Source organism: Carlito syrichta, unplaced genomic scaffold (genome assembly GCF_000164805.1).
Source record: "Carlito syrichta isolate Samal-C Ts95f unplaced genomic scaffold, Tarsius_syrichta-2.0.1 Scaffold313431, whole genome shotgun sequence".
NCBI lineage: Eukaryota > Metazoa > Chordata > Mammalia > Primates > Tarsiidae > Carlito > Carlito syrichta.
The window spans coordinates 107,198-131,959 of NW_007257527.1; the positions used below are offsets into that span (position 1 = coordinate 107,198).

At 35.8% G+C, this 24,762-nt stretch overlaps 1 protein-coding gene across 2 annotated transcripts in view; it reads right to left on the reverse strand.

The window, feature by feature from the left end:
* The window catches only part of SSFA2 (sperm specific antigen 2), a 37,857-nt gene extending 13,101 nt beyond the window's left edge, over positions 1–24,756 (reverse strand). For both annotated transcript variants that reach the window (XM_008070458.1, XM_008070457.1), the window contains exons 1-11: positions 24,450–24,756; positions 24,071–24,116; positions 20,559–20,608; positions 19,651–19,707; positions 17,521–17,560; positions 17,337–17,435; positions 15,696–15,904; positions 13,867–14,567; positions 6,992–7,064; positions 3,107–3,195; positions 400–1,617 (exon numbers count right to left, since the gene is read on the reverse strand). In XM_008070458.1, coding sequence (XP_008068649.1) covers positions 400–1,617; positions 3,107–3,195; positions 6,992–7,064; positions 13,867–14,567; positions 15,696–15,904; positions 17,337–17,435; positions 17,521–17,560; positions 19,651–19,707; positions 20,559–20,608; positions 24,071–24,116; positions 24,450–24,660 — 2,793 coding nt within the window. In that variant the 5' untranslated portion in view covers positions 24,661–24,756. The remainder of the gene's footprint in view (positions 1–399; positions 1,618–3,106; positions 3,196–6,991; positions 7,065–13,866; positions 14,568–15,695; positions 15,905–17,336; positions 17,436–17,520; positions 17,561–19,650; positions 19,708–20,558; positions 20,609–24,070; positions 24,117–24,449) is intronic.
* Between the last annotated feature and the right edge of the window lie 6 nt (positions 24,757–24,762).

A 24,762-nucleotide genomic window follows, 5' to 3' on the forward strand; every position in this document is an offset into this window, starting at 1 on the left:
AGGAAAAGGTGGTCAACACATTCAAATGGCAGAAAAGGAGAGAAAGAACTTTGAGAGAGATGGTTTTTTAATAATAGGGACAACTTGCAAAGATTCCAGGCTAAGAAAAACATAACGAAGGATAGGCTAAAAAAGGGAGGATACCTAATAAGTAAAATCTCTCCTCCAGGAAGGGAGGGAAATGATGAGCAGAGTAACTCTGTGTTCAGGATTAGTGCCAGCTTCTCCCTTGCAACAGGGGGAAGAGTATCAAAGGAGGGCAGATGCAAATCAGTTTAGACATGCCAGAAAAAAAAGCTGAGGTAGTTCACGCCTGATGAGTCTTAGCTTCTCACAGAGTTAAGAGGTGCTCAGAGCCATAAAAGAAAACAGGTAACAAATATATACTTTTTCCCATACCTGTGAAAGATTCTGCAGTGAGTTTCTAATATCATGCAAGACTCTTCGCAACTGCATTTCTATGGCAGAAGGAGGATTCATAGAGCACGCTCGGTAAGGGTAGGCGATATGTCTATGTGAGTAAGGACACCCAAAAGGCGACATGAAGGCACTGCAGGTGGCCCCTGATATGTTGGGAACACTGTGGGAGCTCAGAGTTCGTGCGTGCTCACAAAGGGGTCTTTCCTGCCACTCAGAATGGATGGAGTGAAGGGAGCAGGTGGACTGAGATATCGGTGCTGGTATACACTGTGAACAGGTAGGAGTCCTTCCATGGTGGCATTCCTCCAACCGTGTTACCTCACTCTGGGAGGTCTCTTCTTTCTTCACAGATGATGGAGAGATAAAAATAGTGGATTTAACCGAAGACTGACCATCATGCTCCATCACCCCCTTTTCCAATTCCTGCTCATCCTCGGGTGTGTACTTATAGGTGAAGGAGGGAGGGCTGCATCTGGTCTCTTTTCCTGGAGATAACCGAACATTAACAGAGGATACCACCCTCACTGGGCTCAATAAGGTGGTTGGTAAAGACTGAGACCTTCTGAGAGGATAGCCAGCTTTTCCAAGTAAGTACCTTTGTTTTAAAAGATCTTTTGATTTTATCAGGCTACGGCCTATTCTTTGATTAGATAGAGTGCAGACCTTCAGTTGAGCTCTCTGCAAAGCTGTATTCACTCTGTCCACAGAAGAGGGAGGCCCAGTTGTATTTTCTGAGTTCGTATCACTGCATTTAGCTTCAATAGAAGCCAAGGATTTCAGAATATGGTGTGTGGTATACTGAACAAATTCACATTCACTACTTTTATCCACATCACTTTCAGCACTTGCTTCCCTCAGTAGCTCTACTGTGTGTGCTGGAGACAAGTCCTCTTCCATTTCAGTAATTTTGGTAATGGGATCCCCCAGGAGACGGGTGGACTGTTCATTTCCTATAGTCTCAATAATCTCACAATGAGGGAAGTTCTGGCTATCTGACTTTCCTTTGTCAGCAGCAACACCTGTTGTTGTCTTCTCTCTTCCCCTCTGAAGAGGGGTGCGAGACTCTTCCTCTGATTCATTAAAATAAGGCAGGTCTTGTGCTGTTGGTGTGACAAGGTCTTCACCAAATGATGTGACTGTTGTTTCACTATCACAACTATCAGCACTACTCCCCATGGCTTGCAAGGACTCATGAACCTGTGGGAGAAAAACAGGTGGAAAGATGAAGAATGCAAGACATCATTAATAAAACACCAACTGATATGATACATCTATACTTTTACTGTCTCCCACCTAGCCAAGACCCTGGTACACTCAAAACTGTTTCTTACTGCCTCTGATCAGTAATCACAACTCCCTCCCCTTACTTTCTCACAAAAGTTATTTCAGACTTTTACTCACTTCCTAAAATTCCCTTTCCAACATCCTCCTCTTCTCCTTTCAACATGTGACACTGACTCATAGAAATGGACAGAAATTTGTTAACGTTCTTCCCAACAACACCTATAAACTTTCCTGTATCTCTCCCCATTATGTCTCCCTTCTCTCCATTCTGAAAGGAAACTGTACCTCTTGATTCAAAGCTAACTCTCCAACATGTGTTTCTGATCACATCCTCTCCAGGACCAGGGTACTTCTCCAGTTTCATCCCAGATTTTTCTGGATCAAACTCTCCTTTCATAGTTCCTTCCTTTACCTGAACAACTTCCCTAAGTCATTCCACGATCAAAAGACAAAAATACTTCTCACCCTTAATATCATCCTTATCTGAAAATCAGTCAACATTCCTTTCATCTTCTTCACCGCTGATTTACTCTCCAGTCATGCTTTTGCATCACATACTCCATCAGAACCACTCACTCCTCATCGATCTCCTGAGCACCAGAAGCTCATCTTCTTACTCCAATGGCCACAGGTTCCTTTCTGAAAGTCCCTCCTCCATCTCTCAATGTTCTACTTGGTCATTCTTTCCAAATGACCTTAGATAAGTCTCTTGTCTATTTACCCCTTAAATGCTATACTAAAGGCTCCCTGGGGGTTAGTTTTCTCATCCCAATTTTCTTTAAAATTTGCTTATAAATGTCTTAAATGTTTTTCGTGTACACTCTGTGCACTTAATATACAGACTGTAAGTTTCCTGAAAATAAAGACGTGTCTGTTTTCTGAGTAATCTAATACAGTCTAGCATAAAAGTCAATATAGCATTCAGCAATCTATGGCTCCATACTTGTCAGTTTTTAAATAAATAAGATATTGAAAGACAGTGATGGCAAAAATAAGAAAAATAACAGACCCAGCAGGTTAACAATCAAATAATCTCTGTTTCCTGGCAGTAAAAAAACTAAGGGGGAGAAAAAGCTTTAAAAAAATAGAGATAAGGCTGAGGCGAAAGGATCGCCGGAGCCCAGCAGGTCGAGGCTGCGGGGGCCGGGAACGGCCACTGCACTCCAGTCTGGCTCACAGAGTGAGGCTCCAACTCAAAAAAAAAAACAGAAATAGAAGAATGAATGAAACCTAAAGTTTGTAGTCAAATGCCTAGATAGCACCTATATCCTAAAAGTCTTATTCTTATTGTCATTTGAAAAATAACAATTAGACAGATCCAATCTTAGAACATATAGGTACTGAAAAGTCACCTAAGAATAAAGAAGTTAAACATAGTGGCTACTACAATAGAAAACTTTACCTGGAGGTGATTAAGGGATAGGCAGTCTGTCGAATCTTCAGCAAAACCACTACTATCAGAATGCTGACTCGCAGTACGTAACAGATGATCTATCAGGAAAAAGTTGTCATATAAAACTGCCAGGTAAGACTATGAAAGCAAGATATTTCCCAGTAGATATAAGATACCCAACACTGATTCCTTTTTAGAAAAGTATGCATTACATAGGCAAAACTGTGGCTTCAAAGCACAGGAGGTAACTCAAGTTCAAACAAAAAACTGAATCCAATCTCCTAACATAAATTCTCAGTATTCAGTAGTTGACTGAGCTCTAATTGTAATCTATTTTGGTACATCTAATAAATGCCTTATCCTTATAGGACAACTGGCTGAAATAACAGATGTTCTAACAAAAATAGAAGTCCCAAGGTAAACAATTCACATTATGTGAATATGTAAAGATATTTGGGAAGTGAAATTAGAAGTTCAAATGTACAAATACTTTGTAAAAATTTACATTATCTTCCTTATAAGAAAATAAAAATACAGTTAAGATCAATAAATTAAATACTTTGAAATTCAAGCATACTTTAATGTCTCTGATGTTTCAAACGATGCAAACCTGTTTAAGTTATAAAACAATTCTTTCATAACAATTACATGAAACTCAGTCAAATATATTAAACTAGCACATAATACTGATAAACTTATAAAATCTTTCTGTTTACTTTTCTGCCTTTAAACTCTAACTCCTGGTTAGTATAACCTAAAAAAAAATGTTTAACATAAGTAAAAAAGCCAGCTAAGAACAGCAAGCATGATCACTTTACATATACACTACCACCACCACAAAGAGATAGACTTTACAGCTACTACATTTACCATGGGAGAAGCTTCACAAGACAGTAAAGTTTCACAGAACTTCAAAAACAACAGGACAAATAAAGCTTGTTTAACAAAACCATATTTTGCTGAAACATGCAGCAAAAGAATCAGATAATATGATTGCATAAAATCAAAATCTATTGACATCCACTTGAGTTTAAAACATATCCCACTGTAGACTCAGTTTCCATGGAATAATTTTTCCCATTAAAAACTCAGAATAAGCCAGCCATGGTGGCTCATGCCTGTAATTTCAGCACTTTGGGAGATGGAGGCGAGAGGACTGTCTGAGCTCAGGGGTTTGAGACCAGCCTGGGCAACTTGACGAGACCTCGTCTCTACAATAAATCAAAAAAATTAGCTGAGTGTGGTGGTGTATGCCTGTGGTTCCAGCTACTTGGAAGGCTGAGGCAAAAGGATTGCCTGAGTCCAGCAGGTTGAGGCTGCAGTGGCTGTGAGCATGCCACTGCACTCCAACCTGGGCGACACAGTGAGATTCCAACTCAAAAAAAAAACAACAAAAAAAAAACTTAGAATAATTCTGTAATAATGTTTTGATATTAACAAAACTGCATAATTAAATATAAGGAATTACTCTCTACCCTTGATAAGTAAAAGTAAACTGGATAACCGTAAAACCTAATTGCAATACATCAGTACTAAGTAGGCATTACATTAAATGACATTAATTGATACAATTAACAGCTTATGTTACAGCAGTTATCACTATCATCATGTATTTGCATGTCTTTTTGTAAAAACTAGATAGTAAGCCTTCTGAAGCAGGAAACTTATTCTTTGTATCCCAGTACCTAGAATAAGCAGATAATAAATAATGCTTGCTGAATGAATCAATGACAACAATTTCCTTAAAGCAACAAAAGAATTAAGCAGTCACTTCAATGATTTAGAAGTGAAACTGCCTATCTGTAAAAATTACATAGGCAAAACTGTGGCTACTACTGCGCAAAGGGTAACTGGCTGAGATCCCAAGGAAGCCAGAGTGAGCAGCTCTGACTTGGGTTCTCTCTGCTAAGACCTGTCCTATGTGCCACAGAGTGCAGTCTGCACTGAGGTCACCTCACAGTTGAGGCCTGTCTGCGTTCACATAAGCTAGGACATAATGTAGACTGCTTAGAATTCTCAGCAGTTGTTGGGCAGTGGGAAGAGCAAGAAAGCCTGCATTCAAGTTTCTGCTGTGTGTCATCCCTGCAAATAATAGCTTCTCTCCTCTGTAAAATGGGATGACAATAAATAATTATTCTATCTGCCTCACTCTTCAAAAATTCAGTAAAATATAAGTGAAACTATTATGTAAAGTAAAAATCACAATCTAGGCCCTTTAGTCAGACATTTGTTTCCAAACAGTTCTCAACAGAAAAAAGTGGAAATAAAAAGGATTAGATTTCTGTCCTGAAGATACATGACTTCTAATTAATAACTAGGAAGTTTTTCTGAACTTCTTAGTCCAAAAATGAGAAAAATCTGGAAAACTTGTCTAGCATTGTGAAACAAAAAAGAACAACTGTATATTTTCTGCTAGACTAATGAAAATATTGTAAGTCTTCAACAAGAAAAGTGTTGGACTTCTCTCAACAGATCTACCTAATGTTAGCTTGTAACAAAAATTAAGTCACTAAACTTCTCTGGGCTTCAATATGTAAATCTTGAACTGGATTTCAGGTAAGATAATTTTAACCTCAAAAGTCCTACTACTAAATGTTTATATGTCTTTTAATAAACTTTTAAAGTAATATACTATCAATGATTCTAACTGCAGTTATCATCAAGTTAAGATACTTACATAGCACATCAACAAAACTGAATAGGCTGCCTTCCAAAATGACTAAAGCATAATATTGTTCTCTCTTCTCTCTCATGCAAACATAACACATACAAAACCATTTTACTGTTAAATCTTTAAAAATCTGATTGATAAAAGGAAAAAAATCCCAGATATGAATACAAACCACATTCCACCATTTCTCCTACAGGGAGTTTGCTCTTAGAACATCTTATTTTTGTTTTAAATCATCCTTTTTACACATGCCATGCTGCTTTTTCCAACATATCCTCCTTGAAGGCCATGAACTCAGCTCAGAAACACATAAATAAATTTATGAAAGTACAAGGAGAAGAAAATTAAAGTTCATTTTGAGTCTGACCAGAACTGCAGTGAGAGTAGAGCTTTTGTTTCTTAATATCATATTGCAATAAAAGAAAAAATACATGCAAATTGTCTCTTATGAAGAAATTTCAGAGATCAGGAGGGAACAAACATGTAATTTCCTATTCTAGGAACATACATATGAATCTATGTTTAAAGAAAAACAAGGTGGTTCAGCATGTGTAAAGTTTTAAAAATAAACAGTCCTACCTTCAGTGGTCATTTTAACTTCTTCCTTCCTTCCTTTTTCTACATTCCAAAAGCTTTGTAAAGATTTTTTTTCTTGTTTGCAAGTTAAAAGTGAAAGGAATGGTTTCAAAAGTTCTTTGGTCAATAATTAATAACTCAAGAGAGGAACGATATCTACAGTCACTCACCTTTGACCCATAGTTTAAAATTAATTTAACTAGGTTTAACTACTGCTGAGAGACTAGTGGTTTTTTGCCAGAGGCATATTCAGGTATTATAGCTAGGCACTATATTTAAATAATGAAACCCCAGATACAGAGAATACAAGTATATTTTTCAATCATAACAATGTAAAGGTAGTCATAATCTGTTGTTCTTTCTATCACTTCTCATCTACTCCTAACACAGAACTGAAAAACATTTAGAACACACAAAAATGTGTAATGGAGTCATTCCAGGATACTCAAACTAACTAGTTTATGAGTTCAAAAGTCTTCAAGAAAATACAAAATATTACACAAAGAATAATGAAGCATACCTACCTGAGTTCCTGATTTGTTATATTTATAGGTACTATAAATACTGACACATAAAACCCCTTTTCCAAATCGGCTAACACCACTTTGGTCACGTGCTGGAGAACTAGGGGATACTGGTCAACTTACCTCGCTTCGACTTTGTAAGACCCAGCTGATAAGTGGCTGGAATGTGAGGCGCTTCTCCCTCCGTACTTTGTACCTAAAGAAGAGTTTTGAGTAATTAAAACTAAAACTCTATGGCAAAGAACCTCTTGATAGCCATCTATTAAACAAATCAACCTAACTCAAATGCACCAAAGTATTACATATATTTAAAGACATCCTACCTCAAAATTACTGAGATGCACCACAACTCAATTTTCTGATCTATTTTCCAGTTAACAATAGTACTCAAGTTTGTATCTAGCAAAGAAAAATAATTACATGTATAACCCACTTCATTAAAAAAAAGTTACTCTTAGATTTAAAAAAATAGTTCTATAATTCGTCTCTAAATGTTAAACTTCAAAGTAGGGTCAATCCCAGGATAAATGCTACTATACTCACTGAAGCACACCATGACCAATGCATTATCAAGGCAATAACAAGTCTTGTATCTTTGAAAAAAGAACCCTGTGTTCCCATAACAAAATATTCCAAATTCCCCTAAATTTTCAGGTAAGAACTGATCATGTGTAAGACTGCTTTGTGCTGATACAAACGTTCTTTCAAGACATAAGCTGAGGAGCTCTAGTGGAAAAGCAGGTTTCATTACAAAACTAAAATACTGAAAGATCTTAACTACAAATCCTACCTAAAAAGTCTGTTCAAAGAAGGTATCAAACCTACAAAAGTTGTTGTTTTGTGCTGTCTTTTTTCTCTACCTATACCACCTCTATCCCACAAATACTTTTTCTATTCTAACATAACTCTATATCAAGATTCAACATGTGGAAGGGGAAAGGAAGGCAGAGGTATACTAATTTCCACCATTTTACCCTGGGATGATTACTACTTAAATAATAAATAACATCCTAAGGGACAAACCAGCCAAACGTATAGGTGTTTGACCTTAAACAAACCAGAAAGCAAATAGCAAGCAGGATTTAAGTAAAACTAGTAGTTTTGAGCTATGAATCTATTCAAGAATAATAAATATTCCATAGGAATAAGAGTACCAATATTTTTAAAAGCCCCCAAATTAAGGATATTAACCAATTAAAATTTGCTCTGATTTGTAATATCTTTGTTCTATAAAGTTCAATGAACCCCTTTTATAAATCTTTTGAAAACCAAAAGCACAATGCCCATTTAAAACCATCACCTGTAAATCAGATATGTAAAACAGATTCTACTATTCTTTGTTATTATTTTAAAATTATAATATATTCTTCAAAGTGGCAGACACATGTTTAACAGGAAAACCATTGTTTTGTGTGCAAGGGAACAATATGCATTTTCTTTTTATATTCAACAAAAGGCCTATTATTAGCTTCAACTTCTATTCAGGCCCAATCTACTTCAAAGAATTTTCTGTAAAGTAAATGTCAACTATATCAAAAAACTGTTAACAGAAACCCAAATGCCTCTCTCTTTTAACATACTAGGCATCTTAGCTTTGCAAAACACAGCATTATGATATACCAAGTTATAAATGCTCACTTTTAAATGTAGAATTATCACATTCTACTTCCTTCGACTTATAAATTAATCACAAAATAACATGAGCTTATATAAACATGTATCTTCAGTGCACTATGCTTCAAAATGCTACTCTATGGCAAAAATATATCTATTCTCCCCTCTCACTAAAAATGACATAACTAATTGCAAGAAAGGAGCACTTAAACTAATAAAAGCTAAGAGGGTTATATTTTACTAACAAAACTACCAAAGTCCAGATTATTCTTCTCACTTAGAAAAATCATAGTACCCACTTGCTATAGAGAGAAACACACACGCCAGTGATCATAGGTAAATTTCTTATCTTACCATATTTTATTAGTGGACACAATTGTGCGAAAGAAAGCAATCAAATTTGAGATGGAGTACACCACAGATAATTAAAATGAATACAGAGCGTAGATACATGTTGCAGGATTTTTCTCTGTTCAATGGTTTCAAATGCTCAGTAGGACTCTGGTCATTTGCTATAGGAATGGTCATATAAAACCAATTGAAGGCTGGGCACACACAGTGGCTCATACCTGTAATCCCAGCACTCTGGAAGGCTGAGGTAGGAGGACAGCTTGAGCCCAGGAGTTAAAGACCAACATGGAAAATATAGTGAGACCTTGTATCTACAAAAAATAAAAAAACAAGCCAGGCATGGTGGCATGCACCTGTTGCACCTGTACTCCTAGCTATTTGAGGGGCTACAGCAAAAGAATGGACTGAGTCCAGGAAGTCAAGTCTCTGGTAAGCTGTCATCGGGCCACTGTACTCCAGCTTGGCCGACAGAGTGAGACTGTCTCAAAAAAAAAAAAAAAAAAAAATTAAGTATCAGCTGGGCACAGGGGCTCTTGACTGTAATCCCAGCACTTGGGGAGGCTGATGCAGGAGGATTACTTGGGTCCCAGAGTTCAAGACCAGCCTGGGCAACATAGTGAGATCTCATCTCTACAAAACAAAACAAAGCAAAAACAACAACAACAACAAAAAACCCAAGTTGAGTGATGGGTAATGGGTGTTCATCATATTATTTTCTCTAATTTTGGGGTAAGTTTAAACTTTTCATAATAAAACTGGAAAAAGAAACCCATTAAACCAAAATGATAAAATCACTTGGTCTCAGTGTTTTAGGATCTAAAGATGTTTGAAGACAGCTTTAAAGTAACTTACACATTTGAATAACTTCATTTAAAAAATGCTCTCATAAAATAAAAAATATCTTTTTGAATTCATGTCCTGCCAACATGCACCCACCTTAGTTTCTTATCGGCTGTCATGTTTACTTGACTAAGCTACATCTTCTAAGCACAATATTGTGTCCTACACAACAGCAATACATGGATGTTCTAACTCAAATACCCCTCCTTCTCTGTGGTTTAAAGAGACACGGAGCAGCCCTTGTCATTGTGTATAGACATTGCATAAAGAAATAATTTTCAAAGAAAATTAAAACTAGAGATTTAGAAATTAAAATTCTGCCTACTTTTTAATGACATCTCAAAAAAATCCAAAGAAACACATTACTTTTCCAAATCAGTACTAGGGTGCTATGCATCAGATGATTGAGTTCTTGTCCAATGCCTATTCCCATCAACAAATCTGGCCTTTAACAGGCAGTATGGTACAGTTAAATGTTACCTGGATTAAAGTCTTATTCGTGCTACTGACTAAATGGCTTCTGACAATCACCTGTGATAATAATTTCAGTTTTCTTAACTACAAAATAAAGATTAAGACCCCTATCTCACAGGTTCTTAGGGTAACCAAATGTGACTATATGTACTTTGAAATAGTAAAGTAGGAAAGATGTACAACCAGAGATCCCCCTGACATTCTCCACTGATAACCCCGCCTGTCCTCCCTTATAAAGCACTAATATCACAGGGAATATTACATCCCTCAGAAAGATGGTAAAGAACCACCACTATAGAGTAATATCAAATAGTGAGGGTTGGAGGTTGCTTCCTCTTCTGTAAAGGAAGAACACTAGAAAATAAATGAAAAGATCTCTTTCCATACTAGTTTATAATTCTGTAATTATTTGCGAATTTTCATCTAAGAAAATACTCTCAAGTTTTACTTACACACACACACGGTTTATATTTAATGTCAGATAAATATTTTTTTGAAAAAAATTGACTTAGGTCTTTCAGATAACTATCAAATAACAAAACTCAGTGGTTAACTAGGCTTTGAAATAACAGATATCTATGTATATGTCATGTGTTAGAGTTCATATTCTAGCACAGACATATCTTTAAGAAACATACAGTTAAGTTTGGAAGGCCAAAGGAACAACTTAACTATCTTTCAAATATCTAATTGATTTGGGATCATTTTAACTTAGGGTTCCCTGACACAACAGCTAAAAATAAGTAGTTAGGTATATTAGTCAAATCAGTAATTAGTACAAAGACAGGATTGGAAACAGTTACTAAAACTTTAGTAACTAAAAGCAGAATACATATATATCCAATAATGGATATAGTTAACTATAAATTCATTTATGGAATAAACCACAACTAACTGTTTACAGAAATACAGAGATAAAAACTTTCCTTCCTCTAACACGTAAGAATAAGAATTTTTTTCTTTACACCTAAAAGATGAATAACTGCTTGAGTAGGATCATTTGGTTTTAATTTTTGAGTCATTCATGTTACTAAGCTATGCCTTCAGAAGGTTAGCATGATGTATTCAAAATAGGCCATTCAAGAATAGATGAATTATCCAAGCAAACTATTAAGGATTAGAAGATTCAAGAGTAGGGGTTCTATAACTTTTAGATACACTGTAACATTTTAAGTAGTTTACAAGATAATTTTATTAGGTAAGCTGACCTTTAGTTGAAAATATTCTCTGGCCTTTTTTTTTTTTTTATGTAAGAAATAGCCACTTTCATTCTCCTAGGTTCAGATCAGTCCTGTCATCTGTTTAGCTCTTTTTCCATTTAAATATTTCCTCTCTTTGCTTCTGGTGACTGTCAGATCTTACCTCCTGCCTCAGAGGGCTGGGCAGCTTCCTGTACAGCTATCACGTCGGCAACACTTTCTCTCACCTAACTCCTCAAAGGAGCTGGTGTTCAGATCACCTGAGAGTAGCGTACTGAGAGAAAGAGAGATCTAACTTATATTTACTCACTCTTTTCACAGGAAGTTCTCAAGAGGAACCAAACCTAAATGAAAGGGTTTGTCCAAAAGAAAAAATAGTAACAAACCACTTTGAATGGGATCTAAAAATCTGCTTCAGTAAGATTGTTCTCTTAATTTGTCAATATGATTCAAATGCTTGGGAGAAGAGGAAATTAGAGCAACACATTATTTCCCTTCTTTATTCATTGTTATACAAGCTCTCTTTAAAGTTCCCCAAGGGATAAAAACACAATTCTAGAAGGTTTTCATCCATATCTTAAATATATCTGAAGAACAAGAATTAATTATACTTCAAATTCCCCACATTTACAATGTAGCTATAGCTGATCACATATTCTTTTTTTGAAAACAAAAATCGTCCATTATTCTTCAACCACCAATGCATGTAATCTTATACTTCAAAAAAAAGCTTACCTCAATGCCACATTTCTTCATTAACTGTTTTTAACCAGCAGAGGGGGCACAAAATATAGCCTATCATTAAATGGTGACTTACTACAAAAGGGATAAATGTTTAAAAGAACTTTTGTGTACAGTATCTTAAAAATCAAAACACATATATACACACAAGCTGTAGCTTAGAATTCAGGAATTCTAGGAATTAAAAATAAATTTCTTTGACTTATTTGAAAATACACATGAGTGTTATTCAATCTGAGTCAATAGTGTCACGTCTGCAATTACCTAGCAAAATTTGTGTAGAGTTTTACATTCTGCTGTTGCATTAAAACAAGGAAACTGACTGTCATATCTAATTGTCCTAGAAGAGGGACCCTAATGGAAGGCAAGAACCGAACACGTTAATTCTGACTGCTAGAACAAGTTTATACCAAAACAAATGTAAGAAGGAATCAAAGAGTAAAACAGAACAAAGAGATTTTAATGTAGTCATCATAGTCATCTTCCATACTCATGATGATGAAAAACAAGTTATATCAGGAATTAAATAGAATAAATATAGATATATAAATAAATAAAAGGAAAAAAAGCTTATAAGAAAATGTAAAATATACCAAAAGGCTACTCCTGCTGCCTTTTATTTCACTTTTCAGTTGTAATTAAGGGACTAAAAGATTACAACAAAGAGATAAAAACCTAAATTGGCAATTGAAATTTTGATATAAATGAAAAATCCTCACTAATGTGAGAAAGACACTCACATAAGGGGACATTTATGGGCTAAATCATGTATCCCATTTTCCAGTTCCCTAAAATAATAACATGTGATGCTAAAACTACTGCAAACTATTACTAAAACCAATCTTCTGTAATGAATTTTAAAAAGAAAAATTGTACATTATATAATTTATAGCCACAACTCTTCACCAGCACAGATATGCCTCATTTCCTTGTTTGTAAAATGAGACCACCACTACGTGCCTCACAGACTGGGATAAAGTCCTTCAAGGGACAAGAACAGTGCCTACAAGGGTAGATGCTTGATAAACTTCAGTTTCCTGCTCCAAGCTACATAGCTCCAACTCGTATCAGCTCCTACTATTTAAAAGCAGCTCTAGCTGAATCTCATCAAAATGAGTAGCTGCTTCTTGTTCAATTCAAAATTTGTGTTAACTAGCAGGAATATCACTGGTAAAAATTTAAAGCAACCAACAGTAGTCTTCTGGGCTTGCGGAAACCCCTATTTAGTTGCCTTTCAAACCTCCTTCGAGGTTCCTTCTCCCCTGCTTCAGGTATGTAATACCTTCACGTTCTTTCCAGTCACATACCAACACCCATCCTCAAAGCCTCCTTCACGCTTATCCTTATCTCTGAGATGTTATGAAAAGCTTGCCCCCAAAGGCACACAACAATTCAGTGGCAGAGACAGAACACAAGCTCCTGTTTGATTCTAAAGTCTGTGTTTTTTACTATTATGTAATATAGATTTGGATTTTAATATACTCTCTCAGGGCTTTCTTGAGCACTAAAATCTTACCCTTGAGAGAGAAAAAGGGGTTAAGGTTCAAGTATCAGCTAGCAAAATGACAAAAGATCTGGTGAAACTGATAAACTATCCTATTACCTTGACATCACACACCTGTGACCAATTCTTGGTTTGTAAAACATAAACCTGGAAGTCAAAATTAGGATGAATTTTTCTAATATAACTCTATTAGCTACCTCTCATTTATAAATATTTTTGGTACTTTTTTATTCCTAGTTCATTATTTGAAACTGGTAGCAGTAATTTTTACTTACCTCTTCCATTTCAAAGGAGTCCTTCTGCTGTGTCATTATGTTTCTTATGGATGGGATTGTCAGTGCTGCACATGGTTCTTTTTCAGGTGTGGACATATGGACAATTTTCAGCTCATTGTTATTTTCCAGCTCACTGTGGCTGGACATGTTGAAATCACTATCTAAATCAGATCTTATAATACCAGATTCCTCACTTAGCTTACTCTCATTACTTTGAGTTTCCTTACTTTGTTCACTTTCAGTTTCTTGGTTAAAATTACTATTTGTGTCACCAGAAAGTCTATCAGTATCAACATTCTCCATAACATTTGCTGAACTACCTGAGACTTCTTCTTTAACTGTAGCCAACATAGAAGATGACTCTTTCTTCTTTATAATTTTTTGAGACTTTTGATCATTTTTATTGCTACTTTCTTCAATCACTGAAACATTTAGAATCTTTCCTTTTTCAGCTGCTAAGGAAGGACTACTACCTTCTCCTTTCTCTGTTTTATCAACACACAAATTTAGTTTTGATAATGTTTTCATTAAGCGATTTGCAGTGTTACTTCGAGTTAAAGGTGGAGGTGAGTCTGTCTCCTTGTTAGAGGTCACTGAGGACATACTTCCAATTCTTTGCAGGGGAGTCCCAGAGACTTGAGAATATAAAGAAGAAAATGCATTGGCCACAGTAGTAAGCACTTCAATTTGACGAAAACGACCTACCAAAAAAAATATTAAGTATACATAAGTTTACATATGTATACATATATTAAATAAATGTATATCATTGTTTAAAACTGTAATAACTATACTTAGATCATGAAGATTGTAAAAACTTTTCCTTATCTAACACTTAAACCTCTACATTTACTGGGTGGGAAGAAGGAGAAATTTTTACTCTAAACACTAGAATTTACCTATTTTAAAAAATCAGAAATAAGCACAAAGCATGATGACAACACTCAGAAAAACTAGCTCTTGCTCTACAGCTGTAATTCTATTTTTAAGTCTTGAATTCCTTTAAGACTGTTCCAAATGCTCTCCTAAGAAAATGTACACAAATACATACCTTATAACTAATTTGTGGGTGAGGAATTTATAAATTTCTTAAAAATAACTCATGAACAATCCAGGGAATCTTATTTTTTGGAACCTCTGGTCAACAACAACAACAAAAACCAAAGATATAATATGGGTAAAAATGATCAAAATAGCCATGCTCTTTTATATTTATAGAAAAGTACCTGAAGCCAGGCTCAGTGGCTCAACCTGTAATCCCACACTTTGGGAGGCTGAGGTGGGTGAAATGCCTGAGCCCGCGGGTTCGAGACCCGCCTGGGCAACTTGGTGAGACCTCATCTCTACAATAAATAAAAAAATCAGCTGGGCATGGTAGCGCGCGCCTGTAATTCCAGCTACTCGGAAGGCTGAGGCAGAAGGATCACCGGAACCCAGTGGGTTGAGGTTGCCACTGCACTCCAGTCTGGGTGACAGAGTGAAAGTGAGACTCCAACTCAAAAAAAAAAAAGCATCTGAAATTGACTGATGTCATTTAAAGTTAACAAGGCCCCTCCCTATCTCCCCTATTTCTTTTCTTCTTGAACAAATAAGGTTCTGCAAGCAAGCTATAGTAACAATTAACTGAGAGAAAATTGGGGAGGAGGGGAATAGTTAACAATTGTAAATAGAATAAAAATTCAGAATAAATAGCCTTTGTGTTAATTAACCTCATTAATTGGCTTTCCAGTGCTATACTTGAAAATCAGTAAAGCTTTAAAAAATAAGATCATCTTGCTATGGATGCTATAATTTAAAAAATTATATGCTAACACTTAAAAACACCTTACTTGTTAAAGCATAATTTGGGTTTTCTACTTCCATCCGTTGCATCTGAGCACTCAAAAATACTTTAATATCTATCCCTCTGGCAAATGATGACGAATTAAAAAATCTGGAAGGAATTTTAGAAGCAATATCTGGTTCGTCACGTCCAAATCCAAGATTATAAAGAATTTCTTCAGGATCTTCCTCATAGAGTTCCAACAATTCTGAAACACTGCCCAAAAAAAAAGAAAAGAAAAAGAAACATGAAAATATAAATTGACAACCCACATCACATTATAAAAGAATACACATTCTTGCTCTCCTGTGATACTCTTTTTCTCAGCTCCTGCTCTATAAACCATCAATTCACCATCTTCATAATTGTGCACTAAAGGAATAAATAGCCCTTAGGAAGGATTCATTCTTTCAAATTGCTAGTGTTGAAAAAAGAGCTAATCCCAAAGGATACATTCAATCAGAGACTCTCTAAGTGATTCTTCACCTTATTTTTTTTGGCATTTTAAGAGATTACCAGCAAAGCAGCTGAGATAACTAGAGGACAGATGAGGAAGAATAAAAAATTAACAGATTAAGGAAGAAATGAAAAGGGACTGAGGGACATTCTGTGAAACTTGAGCTTTGTGCTCTCCTTGTCCTAGGAAGAAGCAACTGTCCTAGGAAGGATGATATAGGTAACAACCTGGTTTCAGAAAAGTGAGGGAGGAGCTTCCTTTCAACTCTGCTCTAACCACTTCCACTCAGGAAGTAGGAGGAGTAAGGTAAGGGGAGTATGGGCTACACGAGAGTAACTATTTACCCTCATTCTACTAGGAATTAAACATTTATTATTTATTATTCCTCCCCCTCACACCAGTGAGAATCCAAGCTTTCTAAGACTCACTGAAGAAAATACAAAAGTTAGAGATGAAATTTAAACCAAAGGACATTTCAATTTCAGAGGAAATGCTCAGATTCCAATACAACAATTTGGATAACAGTTTAATCTGAATTCATAGGCCTAAGTATTGACTTGTTTTAATATATTGTATATTTTAAAGATCTTTGGTTTAATATGCTAAAAATAAATTTATCGGCCGGGCACAGTGGCTCAAGTCTGTAATCCCAGCACTTTGGGAGGTCAAGATGAGAGGACTGCCTGGACTCTGGGGTTCAAGACCAGCCTGGGCAACTTGGTGAGACCTCGTCTCTACAGTAAATAAAAAAATAAACCAAGCATGGTAGCGTGCACCTGTAGTTCCAGCTACTTGGAAGGCTGAGGCGGAAGGATTTATGCCTAAATATCAAGCTGCAACCTTAGAAAGATTTATTTTTATTTTAGTGTCACAGTTAAGTCCCTAACAGAGTGGACAATTTTGGATCTCTACAAATGTAAGTTATTCCATTAAGGAATTCCTATTTCAGTTTGTTGACAGGGCTCTAAATACTCATTTATGGATTCCAACAAACATAATGAACCTATTTACTGTTTTTTATTTAATCTCAACAAAAAAAAATAGAAGTTCCTGCCAATTGTGCTGGTCCAGGAAACACTTTGTGTTCCTTCTGATTTTATACTATCAAGCTCAAATACAAGGCTGAAAAAATTATATGAGTAGGTCATCTATAACATAATGTAATGCCACCATAATTTCAGAATAGATTACCTTGAGACTGTTCCACTACTTTTGCCAGATCCAGTGGAATTCATACTTCTCCCTTTCTGATGAAACTGTAGCCTTCTCTCTTTGGCCAAGATATTATTGCTGTAAACACAATAAGATTATATAAGACTTTATTTTCATTCATGTTCTTCATCTTTAAAAAGAATACAACAAAACAGCTACATACCAGTTTTCAATTTGAGCATCACTTTCGTGGAGGTGGTTGGCTACAAGTAAAACAATAAATGTAGAGCACAATTGTTAATAAGACTGTAACTACTATGGCACAAGTATCAAGAAAGCAAATTACCTATGATAATATAGTTAAATGCCTAATATGTTAAAGTCTTCTCATGTTTCACTAAATTTGATTACAAGTAATACACAGATAAGAAAAGGACCAATAGTTTTGAAGGATGTTTTTGTGTTTTGGTAATGTAAAACTAATTCCACTTTAGTGATTAAGATAAAAATAACGATAAACAAATTTATTTAACAGGTTAGAAATAAGTGATAAGGAGGATATGTAGCACATATGTGGTACTAATTATTAAATTTAAAAACTACTAGTGATGAATACCTTAAGAGTAAAGCACCATTTAACATTATTTAAGTGTAGAAATAGCATACATCAATTTCTAACATGGATTTTTAAAGCTTGTAACTCATTTTTCATGCATGTAACTTGAAAACTTCTACACATTTCAACAACTTTTCTTTTAAAAAATTGCCTTTCGGGGAAACCCCTTCAGGTCCCCTCCCACTGTGGGAGCTTCTCTGTCCTCTCAATAAATCCTGCTTACTCAAAAAAAAAAAAAAAATTTGCCTTTCAACTTTACCTGTGATTAACCTAAAATTTTAAACAGAAGCATTGTTAATATTTAGAGTTAAATTTACTGCATTTTACCTTTATGGACAAATGTAAAGAATAAAATTAATTTAAAACATATCTATTTCAGCACACATTTTTTTTTCATTTCCAATCTCCAAAGTCATGACAATTTTGTAAGTCTTTCTGTATCCACCATAAAGGTAGTTACCACAGAGAGCACTCAGTAAATATTTACTTAATGAATGAAAATAACTTTGAAATAATTTTCAGAAAAACAACATAATAGTCTCACTCTTTTATGAGACTCCTTTTTAGGTTCTGGTTTCCAATAAAAATCATTCAATATTAAGAAACTACCAAAGCAGATATCAAAAGTGCTACTTACAATAATACTGAAGTACATTTCAATAAGGGATGGACACAACATTGTTCTACTGTACCGACTGGGAAGCAATAAGTTTAAGTTCCTTACTGAATCTATTTCTTGAAAATATATTGACAGAAATAATAAAAATGAATATATTCCCATATTCTAGAGTTTTAAGTGTTGGAAGGTTCTAAATAAGTAATCTATCTTATATTAAATTAAGTGTACACATTCAGTATTCATCAACATAACAAGCTTTAAAGATTTTTTTTTTTTAAAGAAGGATTTATTGAGAAGACAGAAAAGTTCCCTCAGTCAGAGGGGACCTGAAGGGGTTGCACAAGTTTTAAAGATTTAATAAAATTCTTAATTTTTAAAAAAAATATACATTAATAACCAAACTATTCAGCTACCAATAACCTCTTCAACGTGATCAATGAGCTATAAAATAGCTCTTAAAATAAAACTAATTTTAAAATTCTTAATTTTATGTTCTAGAAAGTTTTATGAAGAATCCACTGGAAAATAATATATAACCTGTAAAAATTTAAAGACACAACACACTTTCAAAATGCTAATGCAGTCTGGAATAGACAACAGCATAATGATTTCTAATTAAGTTCTACTAACGCTGATATTTTGTCTTTGTCCTTTCATCTTCTAAAAATCAGGAAAAAGAGGAAGGGGAAAAGACAGGAGACACAAATGCAAAGAGAACGACAAGCTGCAGCTGTAAGTATGACATAGTCTACTTCACACTAAAAATAAGCTTCAATTTCGTTTTGTCATGTATAAATATTTAAGTTTCCTTCCTTCTTCAGAACAATTCTTCCCTCAGTTATATTACTGTGGTTCGTCACAAGCAGTTCCTTTAAGCATTTAAGTCCAAGGAAGACAGATGGACATTTCACAATGGTTTTTCAGAGTCATCCCTACATGTATCCTACAGGCTATGACTAGATTATTAACATATAAAAACAAAGTATTGTGAAATGTGTCAGAGCCATTCTCAAGACCTTTACATTTAGTTCTGAAGACCACAATTAAAAGCACTCCACCTTCTCATTTTTTTAAATGTGAAAACTACATAAAAATACAGTTCTCTCAAACAAGCATACCTTCAGCTCCCAATGATAAATCATCTTCAAAGCTTCCTCCATTTCTCACAAGCACACCTGAAAGAAAACATGTAAACATTCAGAAAATTCACCCTGATATTCTGTTCTTGCCGTCTTCCATATAAAATTGTTGTTTTAGTTAAAACTAACTGATCAAGCAAAATATTTTATAAGATACAGTAATATGTTTCAGAACTGAATATACTCAGAAATTATTCTGTTATATAATTTCAAGAAGCAAGTAAAAGCTTTTACTTTATTATAAAGAAACCATGTTTGCAGTCATGCAAAGTTCTTAGAAGCCCATCTACAAGCTACTCTATACTTATTATATCTTTGAAGATGTTCAACCAGACAACATCTTACCCAAGACTCTCATGGAAAACCAGATCCTGGAGCAATTCTTCTTAGCTACCTCATATTAAGTCAGAACTCAAAAGCTTGATTTTCCCGACACTATAAATGTTTTTATATACCTTGCCACTACCTGCACATGCTTGCTGTACGTTGAACTTTAGAATTCTGTCTTGCACAGGTAGTAAGATTTCAAGTGGCAATTTCAGTTAAGGAAAGCAAAAGAAATGCTGCACTAAAGTTGACTCAACTTCAATTCGGTCGATATATATTTTCCTCATATTTGCATATCATATTTCTATATTTAATTAGTCTTTATAATGTCTAACTGGACAATAAAAATGTAAGTTTCACATTACAGAAAGATCTGGCAATGTGCTTAAACTCGTCACTGTTTTATGGTTTATAACAGGGTTTCTTCCTTTGGATTTCTAGCTCAAAACAGCTTATTTTATAAACATAAACTTTTATAATTCATGTGTGCACTTCCACCCAGAGGACAAAGAAATAGGACTGTCAAAAAGAACAGATTTAGAAAGACAACTTTCTCTTACCCTTGAGTGTACTGTTGCTTTGTTCATCCAGTGAGGCTCCCAAAGGTGTACTGAAACAATATAAACATATAAGCCTTGTGATAAGCTGTCTGGAGAGTTGTCACTACACAGCCTTACTTTGAGAGTTAGAGCTAAGCAAGCTTCTAATCACAGTTTAACTTTCCTCCCAAAACACATATGGAATGCAAGTGGATTACATAAGTAATCTTCTCCTAACTAAGCAAATACCTATCATCAAGTCAGTCCACCAGGAATGATTTAATCACTCATCTGATCTGCCAGCAATTGAGAGCAAGAATGGCAATTACAAACGATATTAATTGGCATTTTCTTTGCAAAAACTAAAAAAGAAAAGTAAAATAGGCATTGAGAAAATGCCTGTTCCTCTTAATCCCTTTCATCAAAAAGAAAACAGAATTAGAAAAAAACAAATTCTTAGTAGTAGATAACTTAACCTTCATAAAACTAAAGAGTTGAGACACTAGTTAAAAATGAGGCTCAACGGTGTGCCTAACCTCATCTGGTAACCTCTCATTAGCATTTCAGAGAACCACCTATACCTTCCCTAACCCAGCAACTATCTTTTTATACATAAGTAGAGAAGATTAAGATTCATTTTGTTTTTAAGCTAATATATATATATAAAATGAATCTTAATCTTCATATATATGTGATATATATGAATATATATATATTCTTTATTTAACTGTGAAAGCTACTAAAAAGTTTGCTTAGGAATCAACATTAAGACCAGTCATTGCTAAAATGTTTTCATATTCTTGTAATGCAAATACAGATGACTTAGAAATTTATTTTTTCAAATACAAAAATACTTTTAATTCTCTCAAAACGAAGTTAGAGTAAGAAACACATTATATTATTTTGAGAGTTCTGTTTGGTGACACAAATCTTTCTTCAGTAACAATTTATACCTGTTAAAAATTTACATCAAACATAGGCCCAATCATGAAAATATTAGTTTCAAAGAAATGTTACTGAAATGCCAAATAAATGTTAAAATTTTCTGTAAGCAAATACACAAGCAGTGGCAGTTCTTTTACATTTTTGAAATGTAAAAGAATCACGAGCAATTGCCATAAAGATAGTAATAAAGTCTTTAAGCTAAGTTTTTGTATATATTTAAATAAAATTCTCACTTATGCTTTTAAAAAGCTCTTCTTCTTCCCCCGTGGCTATTTCTTTAGGCCTAAATACTGTATTACTTTGTCCACAGATGACTCTAATGGTCTGTACACTAACAGAAAATAGCAAATAAATAGAATATAACTGGCATTCTCCTTCAGAAACAAATTTCTCACCCTTATAGTTACTCCCTTCAAAATTCTATCAAATTCTCTATCCCTTAAGTGCCAATTCAAGCCATTTGCTTCCACGTAGCAATAATAATAATAATAATAATAATAATAAAATTGTTATCAGAATAAAGATTCCCTTTAAGGAAAGAAAACATGATGTCTTTATTCAGGATATGGACAGCAATAAGAAAGTAAATATCTGAGAACTTATCAAGGGGGAAAATGCTACCTTCAGGTCATTTGCAAATAATATACAAAATACATACACGCCCAACTCTGAGAAGAAACCTACATTGTTGTTTTCTAAAAATACAGTTGTAACATATTCTAGCAGTTGAATCTGTGATAATATAGTCAACATTAATACTACTGTACTTGTTCTAGCTTTCTGGCTCACAAATGAATGTTGCTTTTGTATAGAATATGTGCAATTGTAGAGAACAAGAAGGAAACCTAAGAGAGAAGGAGCAAGAGACTACAGATGGCGTCCACATAAATCAGTATTAGCAGCAGTCCTGGAATTTTCAGGGATGACCGTGTCCTGGTCAAAGTTAACTTTTGCCTATTGCATTTGTCGTAAAAGATGCCTTTATCTACTGTCTACTTGATACAATTTCTTACACAATCTTAATTCCTATACATTATAAATATGTGATTCTTCTCTTGCTCTTAATTTTTTAAAAATTATTTTGAATAACACTTGAATTTAAATAAAACACTAAATTTATTCTGAACGCTAAGCCTATTTTAAGATATCCAGAGTAAGCCAATACTGTACTTAGGACTGTATTTAAGTCAAGAGTCAGACTAAAGGTTTTAAAAGTTCTGAGTAAAGCTAACTAAACATCCTCTTCAGACACATTTCTAAGAGAAAACTGAAAGATATTGGTTTCACAAGATATCTCCTAAAAGGTTCTGAAGATGCATATTTAAAATTTCAACCCTCTAGATTTTACACTATTTTGGCATTTAACAATTGAATGAACCAGTAGCACATTAACGTAATTTATTGATTCATGTTCTGAATGGAACCAGTTAATATCTAAGGCTAATCTGAAAATCAGGGGTTGAACTAGAGCTAAATTGTTTATCTGGGGACCAAGGACTCCAAGCCGTATATTTGCTGTATGCATCTTTAAAGAGAAGTTCCATATATTTTATGGTATTGCAGAAGGATCTATGGCACTCCCCAATAAAGGGTAAGAGTTCTGTTGTGAAGCATGTTCAGTAAGGCTCCATTCAGGCAATTCATCAGAATAGGGCACTTTATAGTGGTAGCCAATATTCTGTCTGTCTTTTGGGGGGAAAAAAAAACTTGCATATATAAGAATCACTTTCCAAAAACAAACAAAAAACTTCCCTAACTCTAATACTTGAACAAAACATTATGAAAAGTCTAAATTGAGAAGGCAAAATATGCTCAGAAGCAAACAGTGACAAAGTTTTAAAGCTACATTCTTCACACAAGCTTCTACAGCTAGCAAATAAATTGGAAAAAAATTAAAATATGAAACAAGTACACTTTACTGTAGTCAGATCTACTTGCAATATGATTCATCTCCTCAGTATTTTATCAAACATTTTTGTACCAGTTGCCAAAGCATTCAATTAAACAGATTTATGCAGTCTGAATGCCTTCAAAGCTCAATGTCCTTTCTGAGAATTCCAGTGCCATCTGACAAGTCCATGACCAAGAAGTAAACTACAAGTACAAAGTTAGATAGTTTTAATAGCTCTTCAAATAGAACAGACAGAAGTAAAATTAAAGCCCAATTAGTGTAGTTAAGTACATTAAAATCGTCTAAAACACATCTGAAAGGAAAATGATTCGACGCCAGTTGTACAGATGCCAAAACAAAAGCAAATAAAAATATCCTGTGAAATGTGAGAATTCTTTCAAGCAAAAACAGAACACACATACTACGGCAAGACTATCTCTTTTAAATTTCTGCCCTCTGAGGCTAACTCACTCCAAGCAAGGGCAGCTGAAGTCCTAACAACTGTTAAGTCAACACAGTCACCCAATAATCGGCGGTCACAGTACTTCCATTTCTAATCGCTCAAAGGAGGAAGCTATCTGCCGGCTTGCTTTCCGGTTTCCAGCTCACGACCGCCGCGGGACCCACAGGGACGCGGCCCGGGCGTCCCATCTGCACGGATCTCCTCCAGGGCACGGGTGACGCGAGAGGGACTCACCGGCAGTCCTTGAGCCATATCGCGATCTTCTCGTTGGGCACGTTTCCTGCGGGGCAGAGCGAGGGGACAGTTCGTTACCCACCCCAGGGAGACTCCGACGGCGGGGTCACCCTGGACGCTCCCCAGTGAGAAAATCCACTGGGGGCAAACATGCAGCCTAAGCAACAGGTCGTAGCGTCCGTGAGAAGGGGAATCAGACGGCACCCAGGTGTCTGTGAGGACGCTGGAGACGCCTCGCCAAGCGCGCGCGTTTAAAGGTCGGAAGTGTCCCCTCTCCCCCAGGCCTCCCGGCCCCCGAGGCTCTCCCAGACTTGCTGAGGCGCCCAGAGCGCACGAGACTTCCCGGCCGCCTCCTCCCCGCCCGGCCGCGCGCACCCACCTCTCCCCGCGGCCGCCGGCAGTTTCGCGCCCGGGAGGTCCTCTTCGTCGTCCTCGTCCTCGTCCTGCGTCGTCGCTTCTGTGGACAGATCCTCTGTCTCCGACGCCTGCCAGGAGCTGCGGCACTTGGCCCAGGCCTTCCTCCGGCGACTCGCCACTTGCCACTCCAGTTCCTCCTCCGCCTCCGCCGACGCCGCCAGGGGCCGGTCCATGGCCGCGCCGGGGGCTCCGCTGCCGCGGCCGGAGCCTGCGCGAGACACGGCAGCAGCGGCGGGGACCCCCGCCCTTGCTGTCAGCGCCCGGCCGGGCAGGGG